Source organism: Perna viridis, chromosome 1 (assembly GCF_037379345.1).
Source record: "Perna viridis isolate PV_CMFRI_1.1 ecotype Kerala chromosome 1, ASM3737934v1, whole genome shotgun sequence".
Lineage (NCBI taxonomy): Eukaryota > Metazoa > Mollusca > Bivalvia > Mytilida > Mytilidae > Perna > Perna viridis.
Genome location: NC_142445.1, coordinates 42,130,116 through 42,147,690, shown reverse-complemented (window position 1 = coordinate 42,147,690; position 17,575 = coordinate 42,130,116). Strand labels below are relative to the sequence as shown.

Below are 17,575 nucleotides of genomic sequence, written 5' to 3'. Positions count from 1 at the left end.
TGTTGGTAGGGTTGAAATTTCATCTATAAAATTCAATACACCTGGGGGTTGGGAGATTTTGATGCTCTGATTTCCCAAAATGTAGTACTACAGGTGCATTTGTCAACAGATTGATCATTTTTTTATATATTTTTTTTCTGGTGGTGGGGTGTGTATCTTAAGATCTAAAATATGTTGGGGTGGGGGTTGGCAACATTTTTTTTATATTGGTGGGGTGGGGGGGTCTATTTACAAGTTGCAATACTCACCTCCCTATGTAAATTAATATGGAACAGTACTTAAACTATAGTTCAAAGAGACAATCAATTTCCACAAAGTTGGAGAAAAAAAATCTTGGTCCTTAGTTTTTATAAAAGGTAAGGGGCATAACTCTTTCAATCCATTAACAACCTTCCTTTTGTGGTGTGGAACCAATATACCAACCAAGCATTGAGTGGGAATAATTTGTTTTCACCACATTTTCCTGCTATTTTTTGGAAACAAGAAAAAGCACTTGATTTTCTAGGTTTTCAGCCCATTCTTAAACAACTGGGGCCATCACCCCTGAATCAATCCAGTCCGACCTCTCTGATATACATAACATTGTGATACAATATCATAGAGATCCATATACTACTACTTGAGATATAGGGTTAAAATTTCTGAAAGTATTGTTTTTAGTCCCTTATTCCAAAATGATTCGGACAATAATCCCCATTATCAGTACATACATTTTTTGTGGTTAAGAACCATGTTAAGATTTGTGGCATATCAGCTAACATTCAAGTTATCAAATGAAAACCAAGTGTCTATGACAACAACTAAATATGGAAAGACAGCATTGTAACAATTTTTTTGCAGTCATTTCAAAAAGTCGACCTTTTCTATAATAGGAAGTGTATATCTTCAATATATACAAAAAAACTGTGTAAAGTTTGAAAAATGATAGTTCACTATTTTTTCAAGTTACAGATTCAAGTATGTAGGAAAAGTTTGGTCAAATTTTCTGTAATATAAACATAATACACACATAAAAGTATGAAATAACAATGATTCAATACTTCTTGAGTCACTGACTAAAAAATCTATCCCTAAGCGTGACAAACAAATGGATAGATGTCAGAGCTAGGCAGCTACCAGAGATGCTTTCGCCATTAGTAATGCAGGAAAAATTAAATGACATAGCATTTATCAGACTTAAACTCCTTTTTTGTTCAACCACACATTAAAAACACACACTAAATAAAAAAAATATAAAATACATTTAAGTATGGTATTATATCACCCATTACAAAGAAATGAACAACAAAAGACACTGTGATAATATTTTTTATTTGTGTTTTATTTAAATTTATAATCATTGTATTACTTTAAATACAATTTAATTCTGTGACATCAGACACTAAATGGTGCATATGAGAAAATAGGTGAAATTTAACAAGTGTTTCAATGTCAATGTTATCATTAATTTTAATGACAATTTATTTGTTTCATATTCAAAGTGAGTGAGATAATTTTAATTCAACCATTACATCAGACAGGTTTTGCTTATTAATCACCTCCAGTTACACTCTTGTGATATTTATCAGATAATCTATTCAACATTTCATTGGCCCAGTTATTTTGAGCAACTGTTCATTGAACTTTTTTTCACAATTGATAAGAACGTGTAATGTAATTTAGAGAATAAGTGCTGATGTGGAAGTATCAAATGGAATTAGTTGAGGTAAAAAATAAAAACCAGAAAACTGCATTTGCTTTCAAAGAATCCCTTGGGGATAATGCACACATGTACAATCTTGAAAATTACTTATCAAGAATTACTTTAACACCAAGTAAAACATTTAAATTCTGGGGATAGTGATTAAATGACCATTACCTGATGAAAATTTCAGGTAGTTAACTGGACAACTGACAGGGACATTTCAACTTTCTATAAGAACTTACAGCACAAAAGAAAGTTTAAAACTTCTTGTCGATAGCCCAGTTAACTACCTTAGACATTTCATCAATGGTAATGGTCATTCAATCAAGGAAAAAAACAACTCTATCCCCTGAAATTTACTATTTTACTTGCTGTAAGTTTACAACTATTTTTATGTACAGAAATGGAAGCATCGCATTAGCTGTGATTATCTGAAAAATGAGAAAAAATATCCAGGTGTAATAAAACAGAAATAAAAGTGAATAGAAAAAAAAAGACCACTTAGTTATTCTGAACAACTTATTCAAATTTGCTAATCTGCTGAATTATATTTTATACAAAATTAGTGGCCTTTATTATGAAATTATTTATCACTGGAAGAAAACTAAGCAACAAATTAACCAGTAAGAAAGAATGCCTTATTCATTTATCAAAGCTTTACAAAACCGAAAAATAGTGAAATAATTCCAAATATTAGATGTATGAAGAAATAGGTATGGGTAATCCCAACATGTGATAAACTCCAGGTACACAGGCAAATGTGCCACACATGAGAATCATATGGTTTACATCATATGATTATCATATAAATCGAGCACCATATGATAATCATGTTTTGGTTTACATATGACAATCACATGATTATCAAATGATAATCATAAGTTTTTTCCAAACATATGATTGTTATGTTTTCAGGCCAAAATTTACACATGAGAACCATATGATAATCATATGACCATGGGTCTGGAAATGGTCAAAAATGCCGGTCACTGAACAACAAATTTTGCAAATGACCGACGACAATTTTCCAATATCGGACATAAAAAAAATTTCAACCCTTATAAATTACAGTCTGCGTGGTTTTATTAGTGTATAAACATCCTGTCTACCAGTCTCCTAATTGTTTATTGGAAATTAATTGACAAGTGTGTGTCATTTTAGCTGATGTGCTGCCAGCTGTGACTGTGTTTTACCTGTAACTGATGAATGGATTGCATAATTGAATTGCTGGTACATGTGCAACCCCATTGCATATACAAATTAATTGAAGTAAAAGACTGACAAAAACGTCTGCTGAAGTTTGATAAAATGTCCAGCACGGGCTGTCAAAATTTCGAGATCCTTGCATATGACTACCACATGTTAAATATCATATGATTGTCATATGATTACCATACGATTATCATACGAATCAAGCACCATATGATTATCATATGTGGCACATTTGGCTGTGTATAAATGAATAAGTAGATGAGATAATGTATAAATAAATAATACAGAGATGATAACAATATTGCACTGAGTATATAAACAAATTTATAATACACAAATAAAAATTTCATCTCATACAGACGTCATTAATTTGAAGAAATCTACGCAGAGTTAAAAATGCATTAAAAAATCATAACAATCAACATAACAATTAATACTATTTAAGTACCTCACTGATATAATAAATCTGAAGTTCAGAGATAGCAAGTTATATGGTGACGCTGCAGATTCTGGTGGGGGGTCTCGGGATATTACTCATTTTAACAGAAAATTTTGTGAATTTTATGCAAAATTTTGGCAAAAATTACCCAGAACCAGTCCCCCTTCCCTCCCATGAGGCCTTTATTAATAACTTTGTCTACAACAGGCAATATCAAACATATATGATGATGATTGAACTGTTAACTGATTTTTTTTCAGAAGTTGTTATGAAAAATACTATTCAAAACCTAAATGAGCAAAAATTAAGTGGCAACATGAAATAGAAATCTGCTACAATATCAATCAAAATTATACAGAGTAATTTCTAGAATCATCTTTTTAAACATTGAGTGGAGCAATATAGATCAAATTTCCTATAGGTAAAAAGGAATCAAATCACCTTTACAAATGTTTTTGAAAATCTTAAGAACCAGTACAGTAATTGTACATGTTTTGAGATTTAAAGTATTTTTTACTACCAAGACAAACAGAGTATATTATTAGAAGTCATCTAAAGTTTGAACTTCAGCTAAAGTTGCTGTCAGTTATAAAAAGCATCAAGACAAAAAATTGAGTAGAAATCTGGAAAAAATAGAGCATTTAAGTTGTTTGCAGATCATAGTCACATAGAAAAGCACTAGTTTTATAACAATTATTATCACCAGGAGAGAAGGACAGAAGTTCGATTTACATTTGTCCGATCCATTTTGTTTTAATGCAATTAAAACATGTTTTAACTAATAAAGCACTACTTAAAGTGAATTTTAACAACATTTTATACACCTTATTGTCACAGGTCAATGATTACACTATAGTATTCCCCCATGAGCCATATAGAGTGAAATCTGTCTATACCACACCCAAAATAAATCGGACATCTTCTCAAGTCCATTCATATCAATTTTAATAAGTTTAGAATCTGTCTTAACCAAAAAACTGCCTAAACCAAACAAATTATTCACTCTCATTGGGTTTTGGTTGAGACAGGCTTTACAATATATAACAGTCAGTAAGAATTATTATCTCTTTATTTCGATTGGTAAAATATTCCCCATCAATTTCCTCCATCTTCCAAACAAACATACAATAAATGAATAACAAATAAAAATATTATAAAAATTTTTTCTGATCCATTACAAACATTTATTTTTTAACGTATATCACATTTCACTTGTTACATGTGACAAATTTTGTCATATAATCATCACACTGTTTAACAAAGCTGGAACTTCAGGAAAACAAAGTATGAAATGGTTCAGGAATAATGGTTCACTTTTGTAATGCCACCTGAATGGAATGTTGTATCAGGATCCTGATATCTGTTAAACATTCTGAATGTCGAACCAGGATTCCACAGGATTCTGAGATCTGTCAAACATTCTATGCTAAGAATCATCAGGGTCAGCTAAGTATTTACCTGTAAAATAAAAAGCTTAATCTAAGTGTTGATCTTTTCAGGATTCCTCTAATATTTAGACACTCTACATTCATAAACATCTTAACAACAGTTTTCATATCAAACTGCACTACCAGTATTTTTCATCCATCTATAATTTAGCATGAAATTATGACAAATTTTCTAGCACTATTTTAATCAAAAGCTTTTAGCAAAATTATCTTCTTGCTGTTCAAGTTTTTGAACATAAACAATATGTTTTTTCAGTTGATATCATTGTTCATAGACAATAGTGAAAAGCATCTAAGGCGGTAACTTAAGGTAAGGGACAGAACTTTTGAAATCAGGGGTATGTTTGTATCATATTCAATTTCTCAAAAGCCTGTCAAGCTTTTATTTGAACCAGAAGAAATCAGTCCAAGTTACTTTGATACTTACACGAGATTGATGTAAAATGCTGAATACAAAGGTTCCAATGATTTGTAAGAGTTGTGTCCCTTACCCTAGGTCTACCTCCTTAAGGTAGATCGTACCTGATATTTCTAATACATAAATTTGCCTAGTTTTTCTTAAAGATGACCTTGAATGAACATACATTAAAATTTAAATATCAAAACACATAGGTAACCGAACTTGATTTTGAAATAATTAAGCCTCAATACAGCCAGTATTTTACTGTATTTTATATGGACTCTGTAAGGATTTTTCAATATTTTGCAAATTCCAAAAAAAGTGGTAGTTAATTTATATAAACAACACTTAACTGACATTCTTTCATATTGCAAAACGAAAATTAGGGGTCACTGAACACTTTCCCTTGAAATATAAAGAAAAACGAAAATTCCCTATACTTTTCCCGCAAATTATCTCCTATTTGAAAAAAAAAATCCCAAATATTACTGTATTTTCCAGACTATAAGTCAATGTGGGGTATAAGTAGAATTGCCTAATTTTGACCAAAATCCACAGGAATGAAATAAGTGGGAAATTTGTTTGATGAATTGGACATAATTACGAGCAGTAATTAATAAACAATGTTACCTAGTATTACAAAATACAATAAAAAATAATTGTTACCTGCAAATTTGGTTGCAATTAGCCATTTAGATAACATCTTAACTGATTATAATTTGAGCCATGTGGGAATGTGTTATGACATACCATAAATGGGTATATATTTGCATATTAAAGGACCGTTTACCCCAGAACACTCAAAAATGTCTTTCTAGTTAAAAGAGTTTTGTTAACATATCTTCTTGAGTTTGTTTATATATTTTAACAATGTCAAAGTTTCAAAGTTTTTATTCACATCATCGTATTCATTCATAAAGGATAGCGGCAATGATCAATCATATTTGAATTTTATCACGGGTTTGACAGTTTGAGTGACTGCTTTCGTTGATTGCAGTTTACCAAAATTTTGAATTAAAGCAATCAGAAGTGAACTAAACAAATCTAATTAAATGCATTGTAGATGAAAATTTTTTCTTCAAAAATCCTTATATAAGTCAAAGTGGATGATAAGTTGAAGCTGACACTTTGCTGAAAAAAAAATATTGACTTATAGTCTGGAAAATACAGTATTTTGAAAAAGGTTTTTCAACAATAATGTTTTTAATCCTACCATCCTAATTTTTATGTAAAAAAAAATCACTTGAAATAAACAAACACTATCAGTCTATAGAAAATATATATGTCTGTATGATTTTGCAAGATAACAGAAAAGAATACTCGGTGTAATAAATATGATCTACCTTCACAAAACAAGGGAATAGATTTATATACATGTATTATGGACTAACCTGCACCAAATCTCTTCTTTGCCAGAGATATCCTGTACCCAGAACCTATTAATTCAAAATCTATGCCTGATAATGAGGCTCCTTCACATATAAACTGAAGTGCTGATGTTGCAGGTTTACTAGGACCTGAATTCATTTGAAATTTGGCTCTAACACATCCCTGTCCAGCTTCTTCACTCACTTCAGATATATCATTTAATTTCCACATCGCTCTTTGGGTTTCTGCATTCCTAATAATATAAAGCAAGGATATAAGGATAATATCAAGAAATTCTACATCTTACATTCATCATTCAAGCGACAAATTGGTTCCCTTTTCTCAAAAACATTTATAGATTGAAAAAAAAACCCAAGGCATTATATCACATACACGAAGACTGTAACAATGATAGCTTATACTGCTAAAAACCAGCTTAGTTTATTTATCAGATAAAAAATTCATAAAAAATTGTCAAATTTCTCAACAGTAAAATGTGGAGATCTTTTATACATGTATGTATATAAGCAATGAGCAAAGTTAATATTAATTTAACACTTGAAGAGTTACAGATTACATGAAGTATGTACCCTGAATGAAACCAACAGATCATGTCCAGTGACTACTAGAACTGTTTTCATCATTGTTGAAAGGTAAAGGCTAGTTATACTAGGGAAATGCCAAACCTGATGATGTAAATTTTGAATTTGACCTTTCAATTTTCGACATTCAAATTTAAAAGGGTCTTCATTGACTAGGTATGTACATGCAAGAAGTTTCTGTAAAATTAATTGAAAGACGTTCTAGGGAGTACACACGGGTGTTATTGATTAACAGATACCCATTCACATCTTAATTCGTAACAGATGATAAATTTGAAAAATATGAATTTATCTACAATTATTAATGACATTAGATAAAGTACTTTTTTTTAAGATATGCCATGATGAATAAAACTAACCACACTCCTTCTGGGGTACTTTTCATACTGGCTACATCCCCTGATACAGGAATGATCAGAGAGATATTCTTTAGTGTTGATGACCCTGACATGGCAGTGGGGTTAAACTTATAATCTAATCTAACATCTGTATGTGTTTGTTCACACTTCCAGTACACAACCAAAGGTAAAGGACAACTCTCTACTCCAGGTAGGGCCTTGGCCTGAAAGTACAATTACATGCAAGTTAATATACATGCATTTATTTCCGTATCAAAAGAGAGATGAATAAAATGTTTTCATCACAAGACATTTAGGAAGATATAAATCCATTGATTTTTGCTTGGTTTTGTTCTATTTGATAGTTACCCAGTGTAGTATGTAGGAATGTTAAAATTAAAATAATTTGTCACAGTACAACTTCGTAATGGTTTATATATCATGACAATGAATAACTCTTCCTCATTGATAAACTTCTATTGAATAGACACATTAACTGTAGTGTAAATTTAAGTACCAGTCCATATAAACTTCAGATACTGTCCATATCAAAATGATTCATGGTGAAGAAAAACCCACCAAATAAACAATGCTTTTTCAATCTGCATATGCTATAAGTTTATGTAATAGTTGTCTTTTCCATATTTAGATGTGAACTTTTGAGAAAATCATACATTCATCTTCCACTAAAATTAACCAAATCAAACAAAATCAAGAACAATAACTCTTGCAAAGTGCTAATTTTAGGTAAAATCTATATAAATTTTATCTCTCAGAGTGCAACATCCAAATGAAAATCTATGACTGGCTATGGGGTGTGTAACTAATTCTAAATAAGAAATAAAAGCGAATTAGGTGGGTTTTTGACATGCATGAATCACCCCCTGTCTGATTATTATAAAGACTGATACTTAATATAATGTGTCACATCATAAACTTACCTGGTATTTCAGAATATCAATGTTGAAGTACGAGGCTGTTTTATTCTCTTCTCCTTGCGTTCTTAGGTGATTACATAAAGCAGCCATGTCAAAGTGATATGAAAGACTCTCTGAGGAACTCTGTTCTGTATCTCTGAAAAAAAAAAACCCCAAAAAAAACAATGAATTGTAGACAGTTATGACACTGAATAAAATTAAGTTCATAAGATTTTTCATTTTTTATAGTATCCCTTTTTTGGGAGGAGAAAGTTATTAGGACTACAGCAACTGTTTAATGAATAAATGTATGTGTAAGGTATATTCAGTTATTGTTTTCAGTGATTGCACATAATTTTGATTTAAAACCTAATGCATAGGTTTCAGTATTTCTTAAAGTTATCTAGAAAGAAAGCCTAAATTGTCAGCATATGAAAAGAAACATAAATCTAAGTATTACATTGATTTTCTTCAATAGATATATTTGATAAGTCATAATACATTGTCCATTTATTTACAAATGATATATTGATATAACTTTTTTGTTTTTGTGACATCAAAACATCACAAAGCTAGAAATTACCATGATGCCACTTGTAACAAATATGAAATAATTTTCTGGCTTGAAAAGTTTGGTTTTTAATTATGTTTTGTTTCAATTTTCATATGTAATTAACAATGCACCTGAACGAATTGGGCTTGAACCAGAAAAATTCTTGGCATAGCCTTGCATTTTTCTGTGGTTATAAACTTGATTTTATGTCAAGACAGTACACTGTTATGGTCTACAAACACAGTAGAAGTATTCAAGGATTAAAGTAAGTGTATGTCAGAGGTTTGGAACCCTCCATTTCAGACCAAGGACTCCTCAAAATGTTATAACATAGGCCCTTATCCTCCAATAGAATATATTGAATCTCTAATGAATACCTTCGGTTTACATCGTGTGGACTTTTGATTTTAAATCTACAAAATTCCTGTACCTTCCATCTTTAAAGCCATCTTTGAGATTTATCGTTCATGAGGTACTGTTTTTCAAAGCAGTATTTGAACATGATTCGAATGAGTCATTTTTCCAAACACAGCAAAAACCACAAAAATTTATTACTATGAGTAAAAGTACCATCAGTCTAAATGATACCCCCTAGTCTCTTCCCTTGAAACCCTACATTGGAAACTCCAATAGTCATTCAGATGGAAAAACAAAATAGGTGCATAATGGCATCATGTAATATAAAAGTGTTACAGCTTCATCAAATTCCATTTAGTGGTTTGTGAGGAGTTGTGGATTAGAACTGGTGACAGACAAACAAAATACTATATACCATTTGCTCCGAAAGAAACGATAATGAAAATCTACACTTACTGTGCAATGAGTTGTTGGTTGAGTAGTACTTGTTCTAACCGTGAAGCATTTTTGATTCTAAAACTTAGTAATGCAGGTGAAGGATTTTCTGTGAAGACCCGTACCACACCAGCAGGAAATGACATCATCACATTACCTGTTATCTTTACCATACACCTGCAATAATATAACAAGAACTGATACGGTGCATATGTCAAAGAGACAACAATCCCACCAGAATGAAAAATGTCAGCTCAGGCATGGGTCTTCAATGAATGATAGAAGAAATCTTCACACCATATGGCAGGCTGCAGGTGGCCCCAAGCAGTATATATATGATACACTGAACACACTAGAACTGTCCTTAGAGGTCCTGATGCCACCTTGCTGCAGCATGAGTGATGCCACAGTTCATAGCCATACCTTTTACATGTACATTTTGTACAAACTTGTCATCCACCATAGCAAAAATTTTCATAAAAATGCAGCATATATCAAAAGGAGGGGTTGCAAATAATATATCAGACAACCATTTGAGACGCAAGTCCATACCTATATATATATATTTTTTTAAATGTTGAAACCAAAATTCAAAAATTGGCATGCACATCCTAATATAGCAATTTATTACTGCATGTAATTCATGAGAATCCAGTAAGTGATATAGGTGGACTTGAGCAAAAAAAAAAAAAAAAACAAAAACAGACAGGCCGAACCTTAAAACTTAGTTGGCTGAATACACCTAGTAAGTTCCTATTATTTCTGAGTTGTATGTCTGAAGACTTGATTCACACCAAATGTTTTTTTCTCACATGAGAAGGTCTAACAAATGACCATATACTAGTCTTAATCCCTTTTAGCTTATCAACTGTACAGTAATTTTTCTTTTAAGTTATTATTCCTAAATCTGTATGATAATATTAAATTAAAAAGTAGGAGTAATTAACATCATACTTAGTAGCATCTGTTCCTTTAAAGAGTGAATTGATCGTTTCAGTGAAAGCTATGGCTAATGGCACTGTATCAGACATTCCTATTGTCAGGGGACTTGGTCCCCGGGAAGATCCTACTGGCATAGATGTTGTATTAAATGTTACGCTACTACTGCTCTCAGAACGTGACATAAAAGCTGGACTGGTTCTTCCACCAGGTGGCACCCTAGCTGGTATCTACAATAAAACATTCAATGTGAGTAATACTTAGTTCATCATACAATCATAAGCAGTGGCCAACATTCAACAAAGTTTACTAAAAGTGACTTCCTATTTATTATGTTTAAAGCAATTCAGAAGCAATGTAAAACACAAAAAGTTCTCTGACAAAAATCAAACAATTACTGTCAATAACTTTTCAACTTCTCAAGTGGTCTTATATTAAAGTAGTTAAGACCGTAACAAAGCCAAAACTTAAAGCTTTGTAAGAGTTGGTTCTAAACCTCAGGTGCTGCAGAGGACTTTGCACTGTGTTTTCTCGGAGATGCAGCGTTTTCCATTAAGTAGAGATGGGATTACTGTGAAAGAACAATTGTTCGTGGGGTACCAATTTTCGTGACTTTCATCAGTGGCCAAACCACCACGATATTTCCATTGATGTGTATACTGAAAACCTCAAAACCATGAATTCAAGAATCCACACACTTGTGTTTCTTCCTTAATCCACGAAAATAGGTATCCACAAATTAAAGCATTTTCACAGTGTGTAAACTCCAACAAGATGACCAAAATTAAATGAGATAAAAAAAACTATGACATTGCTCACCTGTAGAAGTGGCACTATACCTGGTGTTGAGAGTATAGTCCTTATAAGTGCCTATGTGTTGAAGTGGCATTATTCCTAGTGTTTGGTAAGGACCTTGATGATATGCTTACCTGAGGCGGTGGTGCTATTCCTGAGGTCCTGGATGGGGGCCTCTGAGGTGGTGCTGGTAAATTAAAACTAGTATTTAATGGTGAGGTAATCTGACTGGATGACACACTCTCTGGTTTGGATTGAAGACTAGTTGATGGACTAATACTGCCATTTAGTATATCTGATGTATCTGTAAAAACAACAGGTGTTCATTATGTTAGCACTTTTAAGACCATGTAATTGACAGAAAATTATCTTGTTGAGTTTAATATCAAAAGTAATCAGTGATTTGAAATAATAATTTTTCATGCACCAATATACACAATTTTTCATTATAGAAAATTCAAAATACTTCAAACTATTATTTACCTATAGAATATTCATAAATCTTCACCCTATATCATAAGGACTGTAACATGAGAGCATCAAATGCCAGATTGAATCATTATTTGTTTATCAAATTTGATTTCGTTAACAAAACAAATCTACAATATAACACTATGATTTGAAATCTTTTAGCAGGTAAGGGAGAGAACTGCATAAGAAAAAATGCAAACTAAATTGAACCTCAGCATTTTAATATACTAAAAACAGATAAGCATGTGTGTTCCAACATGATTTCAATATGTATTTGAAGATAATACTTATATCCAAAATCTCTGAAAATAAATAGAACTGTGTGCTAGTGTTAGCAGGATAAACAGCAGTGACATATTTACTTTATTTGTCTTCATTGTGCTGCAGTGCCTTCAAAAACTGTGGAAGCATATATCATTCTGAATTAAAACTACTGGAGGTTAAAATGTCAAGTCATGAGTCTAACAACATGTCAAGTACAACACTTGGCATTATTTTAATAAACTACCAGTTGGCTCCAAAATAGTTTCATAATTCTGGGCTTCAATATTATCCTATGTTTAACACACAAGGACCAATGAAAACATTTTAGGACAAATATCAATAAAAAAACCATACAATCTTCATTTACATAATGTTTAATCGGCACCATGTTTATACTCACTTACATTTGTCTGAAACTCAACATTTATTTGGTGATAGCCATTAATCAATTTGAATAATACCACATAATTTGATTGTTTATTTCTCATCTGGGCAAGATAGGTTATAATCATTGAACTAGCTTGGTACTGTGATGTCGTTTCGTCAGCAGTTCAAAGAATACCAAAATAAATAAGGCTTTGATGAAAGGACAAATCTTAGTTTTGTCTTGGAATCGATTAGAAATTAAATTATAAGGATTGTTTTAAATTGTTGACCAAGTTATGGTTGAATAACCAATTTTGGGGCAGTTTACGCTTATATATAAACTGCTTTGCCGCTCATTTTTTATGGTTAATTTACGTTTTCTTTTGATAAAAATACAGCAATAGATTCTAATGCAGACAAATGTGAGTGAGCTGATTGCCCCTTACTTGGATTTGAAGCAGAAGAAAGACTATTGGTAAGGTCTGCCATAGGAGACAAAGGAGAAGGAAGGTTATAGCCACCTCCTGTTGGTGTAGAGGCTGTTGAACTAAAAAAGTCCAAGTTAAGCAAGTCCAAGTTCTGTGAAGGACGGCTATCACTGAAAAATAAAGGAAGTTAATCAGAAACAATCCGCTTAATGTCACTGTAAAATAGGAGATGAAACTATCAGTATAAAAATCAGTAATGATATAAATCAAATCACATGACAAATTTACTGATAACATGACAGCAAAGCTGTTTGTATTGACGTTTACAAGATGCTGTAGAAAAATCTGCTTTTGGTGTTACCTAACATAGCACTAGAAAGATTTTTGTAGGTCTTATAGAGAGAGAATTGTGCCAATTTGCCCTGTTTTCCAATAACTTCATAAGACCTACAAAAATCTTTTGCTGGCATTGAAGGTAGTGCCTTTCTCATAATAAACATGTATATTTTCTAGGCATAGACAGAGTGTTACCTTACATAAGTGCTGGAATCAGTAAGAATTGAAGGTAAAATTGAAAAATACCCAATCTGAAAATGTGGGCACATAGTTTATGGTCTTTTGAAGATGACATGACAGTTCGTTAGTTTTAGAAGTGTCAGAGGATGAAGAAAAGCAAGTTCAAGTTACAATAGAATAATAGCAGAAAAGTGAGTTATCTCCCTTTGATTATGATTATATAATTTATTCTTCGATTTACTAACACTAAAAAAATTAATGCCATTTTCTGCATTTCAATTTCTGAATACTGTTTCATGAGAAGACTTGCATGTTTTTTCCCACCATGATTCACCCACTGCCTAATTCTTACAGAGAATAGTACATAAAAGTAATGCTATTCAAGAGTAAATTATGTATCTACCATGATAAAGTGATACTAATCAAAACAAATATCAATATTAAAAAATATAAATATTAACCCTAATGTATCAGATTCAGACTGTGACCGTTTCATTTTCTTATCTACTGGTGTCTGTGCTCTTTTTCTCTGAAAATAAATATTATACTGCTCAAGTGACAACATTTCAACAGATTCAAGTTCACTACATTGTTACAAAAACACAATTCAAAGGAAAACATTTTGTATCTATGGCTTCATCCATATATACCCTTAGGTAAAATATGTAAGATATATTTTATTACTGAAAACAAAATTTAGTTATCATCGATATCAGATTTAAAAAAGGATAATTATGATACATTACTAATACTAATTATTAATTACTAATACTAATTATTACATTACTTATACTAGTTATTACATATGAAGTAAATCTTTTATCAAATAAGAAACCTATACAAGTCAAACCTGTATTCAGCAATAACTATGATTAAAATATCTCTATGCAGTGCCTTCTATGTAAAATTAACCTGTACTTATAGATTACTGGTCTTTTACTCTCCGTTGGAAAGGCACTTGGAAAGAGACAGGTTTCACTGAAATTTTAAATGTAGGTATTGTAACTTTGATTAAAGACGTACCATTGCAGTAGGAGATAACCTCAATCCCACCATTTTCTCTTTAATCTCATCCACAGTACCAGCCTGTAGTGGGCCATTAGGACTCAATGGTCGGATTTCTACCTTTATTTTCCTTCTACTTTCATCATCTAAACAGCAGGAAGAAGAACAATATGAAAGATTTACATATAGTGGAAGATCCAAGGCAGCAAGGGAAGTTTCTGAGTACTTACTATGTTAAATATATAAACCTGTAAAATTATACTACACATTAAAGTTATAGATATTGCAGCAAGTTAAAACTGACTGGTTGAGAGCAATTTAATCTTGAAAGACAGATGTCCAAAAAATTACACAGGTGTTCTTTGGTAACAAAGTAGGACACATTGGTACATGTATGATGTAGGACAGATTCTATTCAGTGATATTCACAACATGTGAAATATTCACATCAGACTTCATCACATTATTCTCACCTGAATCTGAATCAGAATCGCTAGAATTCCAACTATTTTTATCTCCATTATTTTCCAATGGATTTTCTGGTCGTATTCTATAACCATCTTCATCCACTAAAACATCATCCTGTAAAATAATTCACACTTTTCATTTCCTTGGAACCTGTATTTGATGTTTCATCTTTACATATATTTATTCACCATTAACCAAAACCAGTTTTTATAGTTTATAAATTATTGTAAAACTGCCAGGTCTTCATTAAGCACATTGAGACGCTTTACAGATGTAGCCACCCCGAAAAGATACACTGGTACTGATAGACCCAGTATTCCACTTACAAATACAAATTGAAAGACACAGAACAGCATATTCTCTTCTTTGTCCATTTTATAAAAATTCTAATAGAATTTACAGATTGTCCCACACATGAAATCACAAAGAGAACAATAATTGTCCTTTATGCACATCTACATATAATATCTAATCTTCCTGTAAAATTTTAGCTGACTGAGTGATTTCTCGATTTTCATCCTCTAACAAGAATGCTACGCGTAGCCATATGTCCCCAGCCGCTGTAGAAAGTTTGTTTGTTTGTTTGTTGGGGTTTAACGTCCGAGCAGCAATATTTCAGCTATATTCAGACGATGAACATGAAATGGATGATTAAATGAACATGAAATGAAAAAAAGGATGGGACACAAGGATAATAGGATCGACAAATTTTGATTGCCACTGGAAAAAGGAGGGATGGGCAAGGTCGGGCAATTTAGCCTCCTGTGGTGGAGTGCAAAGGTTCCTACTCCTATCGAATACCACAGCAGGGTTCTTTAACATGCGAGGAACGTGGCATCTTTCCCAACACGGTGCACCACTATGGTTTGCGGTCAGGTTTTCCGTATTATAGCCTGACAACCCCAGCATGTAACACGCCAGGGGTACCCCATTCCACCACCTGGGGCACACATCCCAGTTGCTCTGTGGGCAGAGCGCCTAGCCCCGGCTAGGTTTCTGAGCACTATTTAGTCGCCTTTTACGACAAGCTTAGCGCTGCTGCAGGCCTATTTTTTTAACACCCGGACCTGCACGGGGCCGCTGTAGAAAGAGTTGAATTACAAATGTTTGACACTTGTATAAATAGCAGATTCAAAATTTATGTGCTTTCATAAGTCCATGTGGCCATTCAAGGTTAATGTATCTTAATGAATCAAGTTAGGTTAAGAATTCTTCATACAACAACAACAAAATTCGCAAAAAAAAGAACGTGAAAAATAAACAAAGTCCCATAACTCCCATAAAAATTGTTGAATCAAAATAGCGGTTAAGTATGATCAACTAAATATGGTGACAACCAATCCTACAAAATTTGGTCAAATTCCGTACAGCCGTTTCTGAGGAGTTGCGTCCACAAGCTTTGGATGCACGGATGGACGAACGCACACCAGCATTTCTATGTCCCCACTCCACGTTGCGGTGGGGGACAAAAAAATATTTGTTGGAGGTGTATTTGTATTATATTATTGAATTGCTGATATTATACTTGTATCTAAAATACATAATAAATAGTAATATGCTTACCCCTTCAAGAGTATCCCTACAAAAAAGAAACAAAAGAAATATGTTTATATACATATAAAACAAAGAATACTTTTCCCCAAAAAGATTCAATGACAGCATTAGTACATACATGTATTGCAATATAAAAGCAATTATATGGCAAAAAAATGGCATCTAATGACACAGAATGAAAACTCATGTTGCACATTGTTGGGCAAAAAATTGTACAAAGAAAAAAATCAAACAGGCATAACAAAGGGGGGTGATAAAAGTTTAAAATGGCATTACTGAAAAAAAAACCACTATAAATAGGATTTTGCTGAACTTAAATCTGTATTTCATAGTATTAAACAACTGTGAAAAAAAAAACAACCTTCAAATACCTCATCTGGAAATTACACATTTTAAAAGAGATTTTGCTAAAAATCAAATTAATCCATATTTTAAAGTACTAAACAATGGTGAAAACCACTGGGGAACGGACAGACATACATGGCATCACACAAAACATTCCCACTATGTGTGGCAAGGAATAATAACTACCATGGTATAAAATCTACCTATAGTATGGTAAAAAACTTAAAATAATAGGTAAAACTTATTTTATACTCAAAATACATGTATATGCCATTTCTATGAAATAAAAAACATTAAACTGGGTGTTAAAACTTTTCTGAAATGCAGGCATCATAAGGTAGTGAGCTAGGAAATTACTGTAATTACAAGATAGTTTAATAATGTAAGACATACAATCTGTACAATTATAAAATGCTTCACAGGGCACAGCTTGATACACCAGCAGAGATTAAACCTTGAGCAATTTGGACAAGTATGGACAAAACATTCAAGCTTAATACAGCTCTTAATTTGGATTGTGATTACTCGACTGAATGCAAAGTTCAGAAAATGTTTATTATTTTACCCCTTTTATAGCAATGGAGATCACCCTTAAAATGAATACCAGCTTTACTTCATTACTATGGACCTTGTGATACAATATGATATAAATCCATAGCACAAATCACGAG

The 17,575-nt window shown here is 32.2% G+C and overlaps 1 protein-coding gene across 8 annotated transcripts in view; it reads right to left on the bottom strand.

Annotated features, from left to right (window-relative positions):
* Positions 1-1,294: 1,294 nt before the first annotated feature.
* The window catches only part of LOC148628825 (F-BAR domain only protein 2-like), a 34,061-nt gene continuing 17,780 nt past the window's right edge, over positions 1,295-17,575 (bottom strand). For 7 of the 8 annotated variants that reach the window (XM_088595264.1, XM_088595268.1, XM_088595290.1 and 4 more), the window contains 12 exons: positions 16,569-16,584; positions 15,011-15,119; positions 14,556-14,683; positions 13,994-14,061; positions 13,035-13,186; positions 11,622-11,791; positions 10,708-10,922; positions 9,775-9,930; positions 8,433-8,565; positions 7,513-7,715; positions 6,575-6,804; positions 1,295-4,793 (listed from right to left, as the gene is read on the bottom strand). In XM_088595264.1, the coding sequence (XP_088451390.1) occupies positions 4,762-4,793; positions 6,575-6,804; positions 7,513-7,715; positions 8,433-8,565; positions 9,775-9,930; positions 10,708-10,922; positions 11,622-11,791; positions 13,035-13,186; positions 13,994-14,061; positions 14,556-14,683; positions 15,011-15,119; positions 16,569-16,584 (1,612 nt within the window). In that variant the 3' untranslated portion in view covers positions 1,295-4,761. The remainder of the gene's footprint in view (positions 4,794-6,574; positions 6,805-7,512; positions 7,716-8,432; positions 8,566-9,774; positions 9,931-10,707; positions 10,923-11,621; positions 11,792-13,034; positions 13,187-13,993; positions 14,062-14,555; positions 14,684-15,010; positions 15,120-16,568; positions 16,585-17,575) is intronic. The other variant, XM_088595284.1, reaches the window with a different exon arrangement.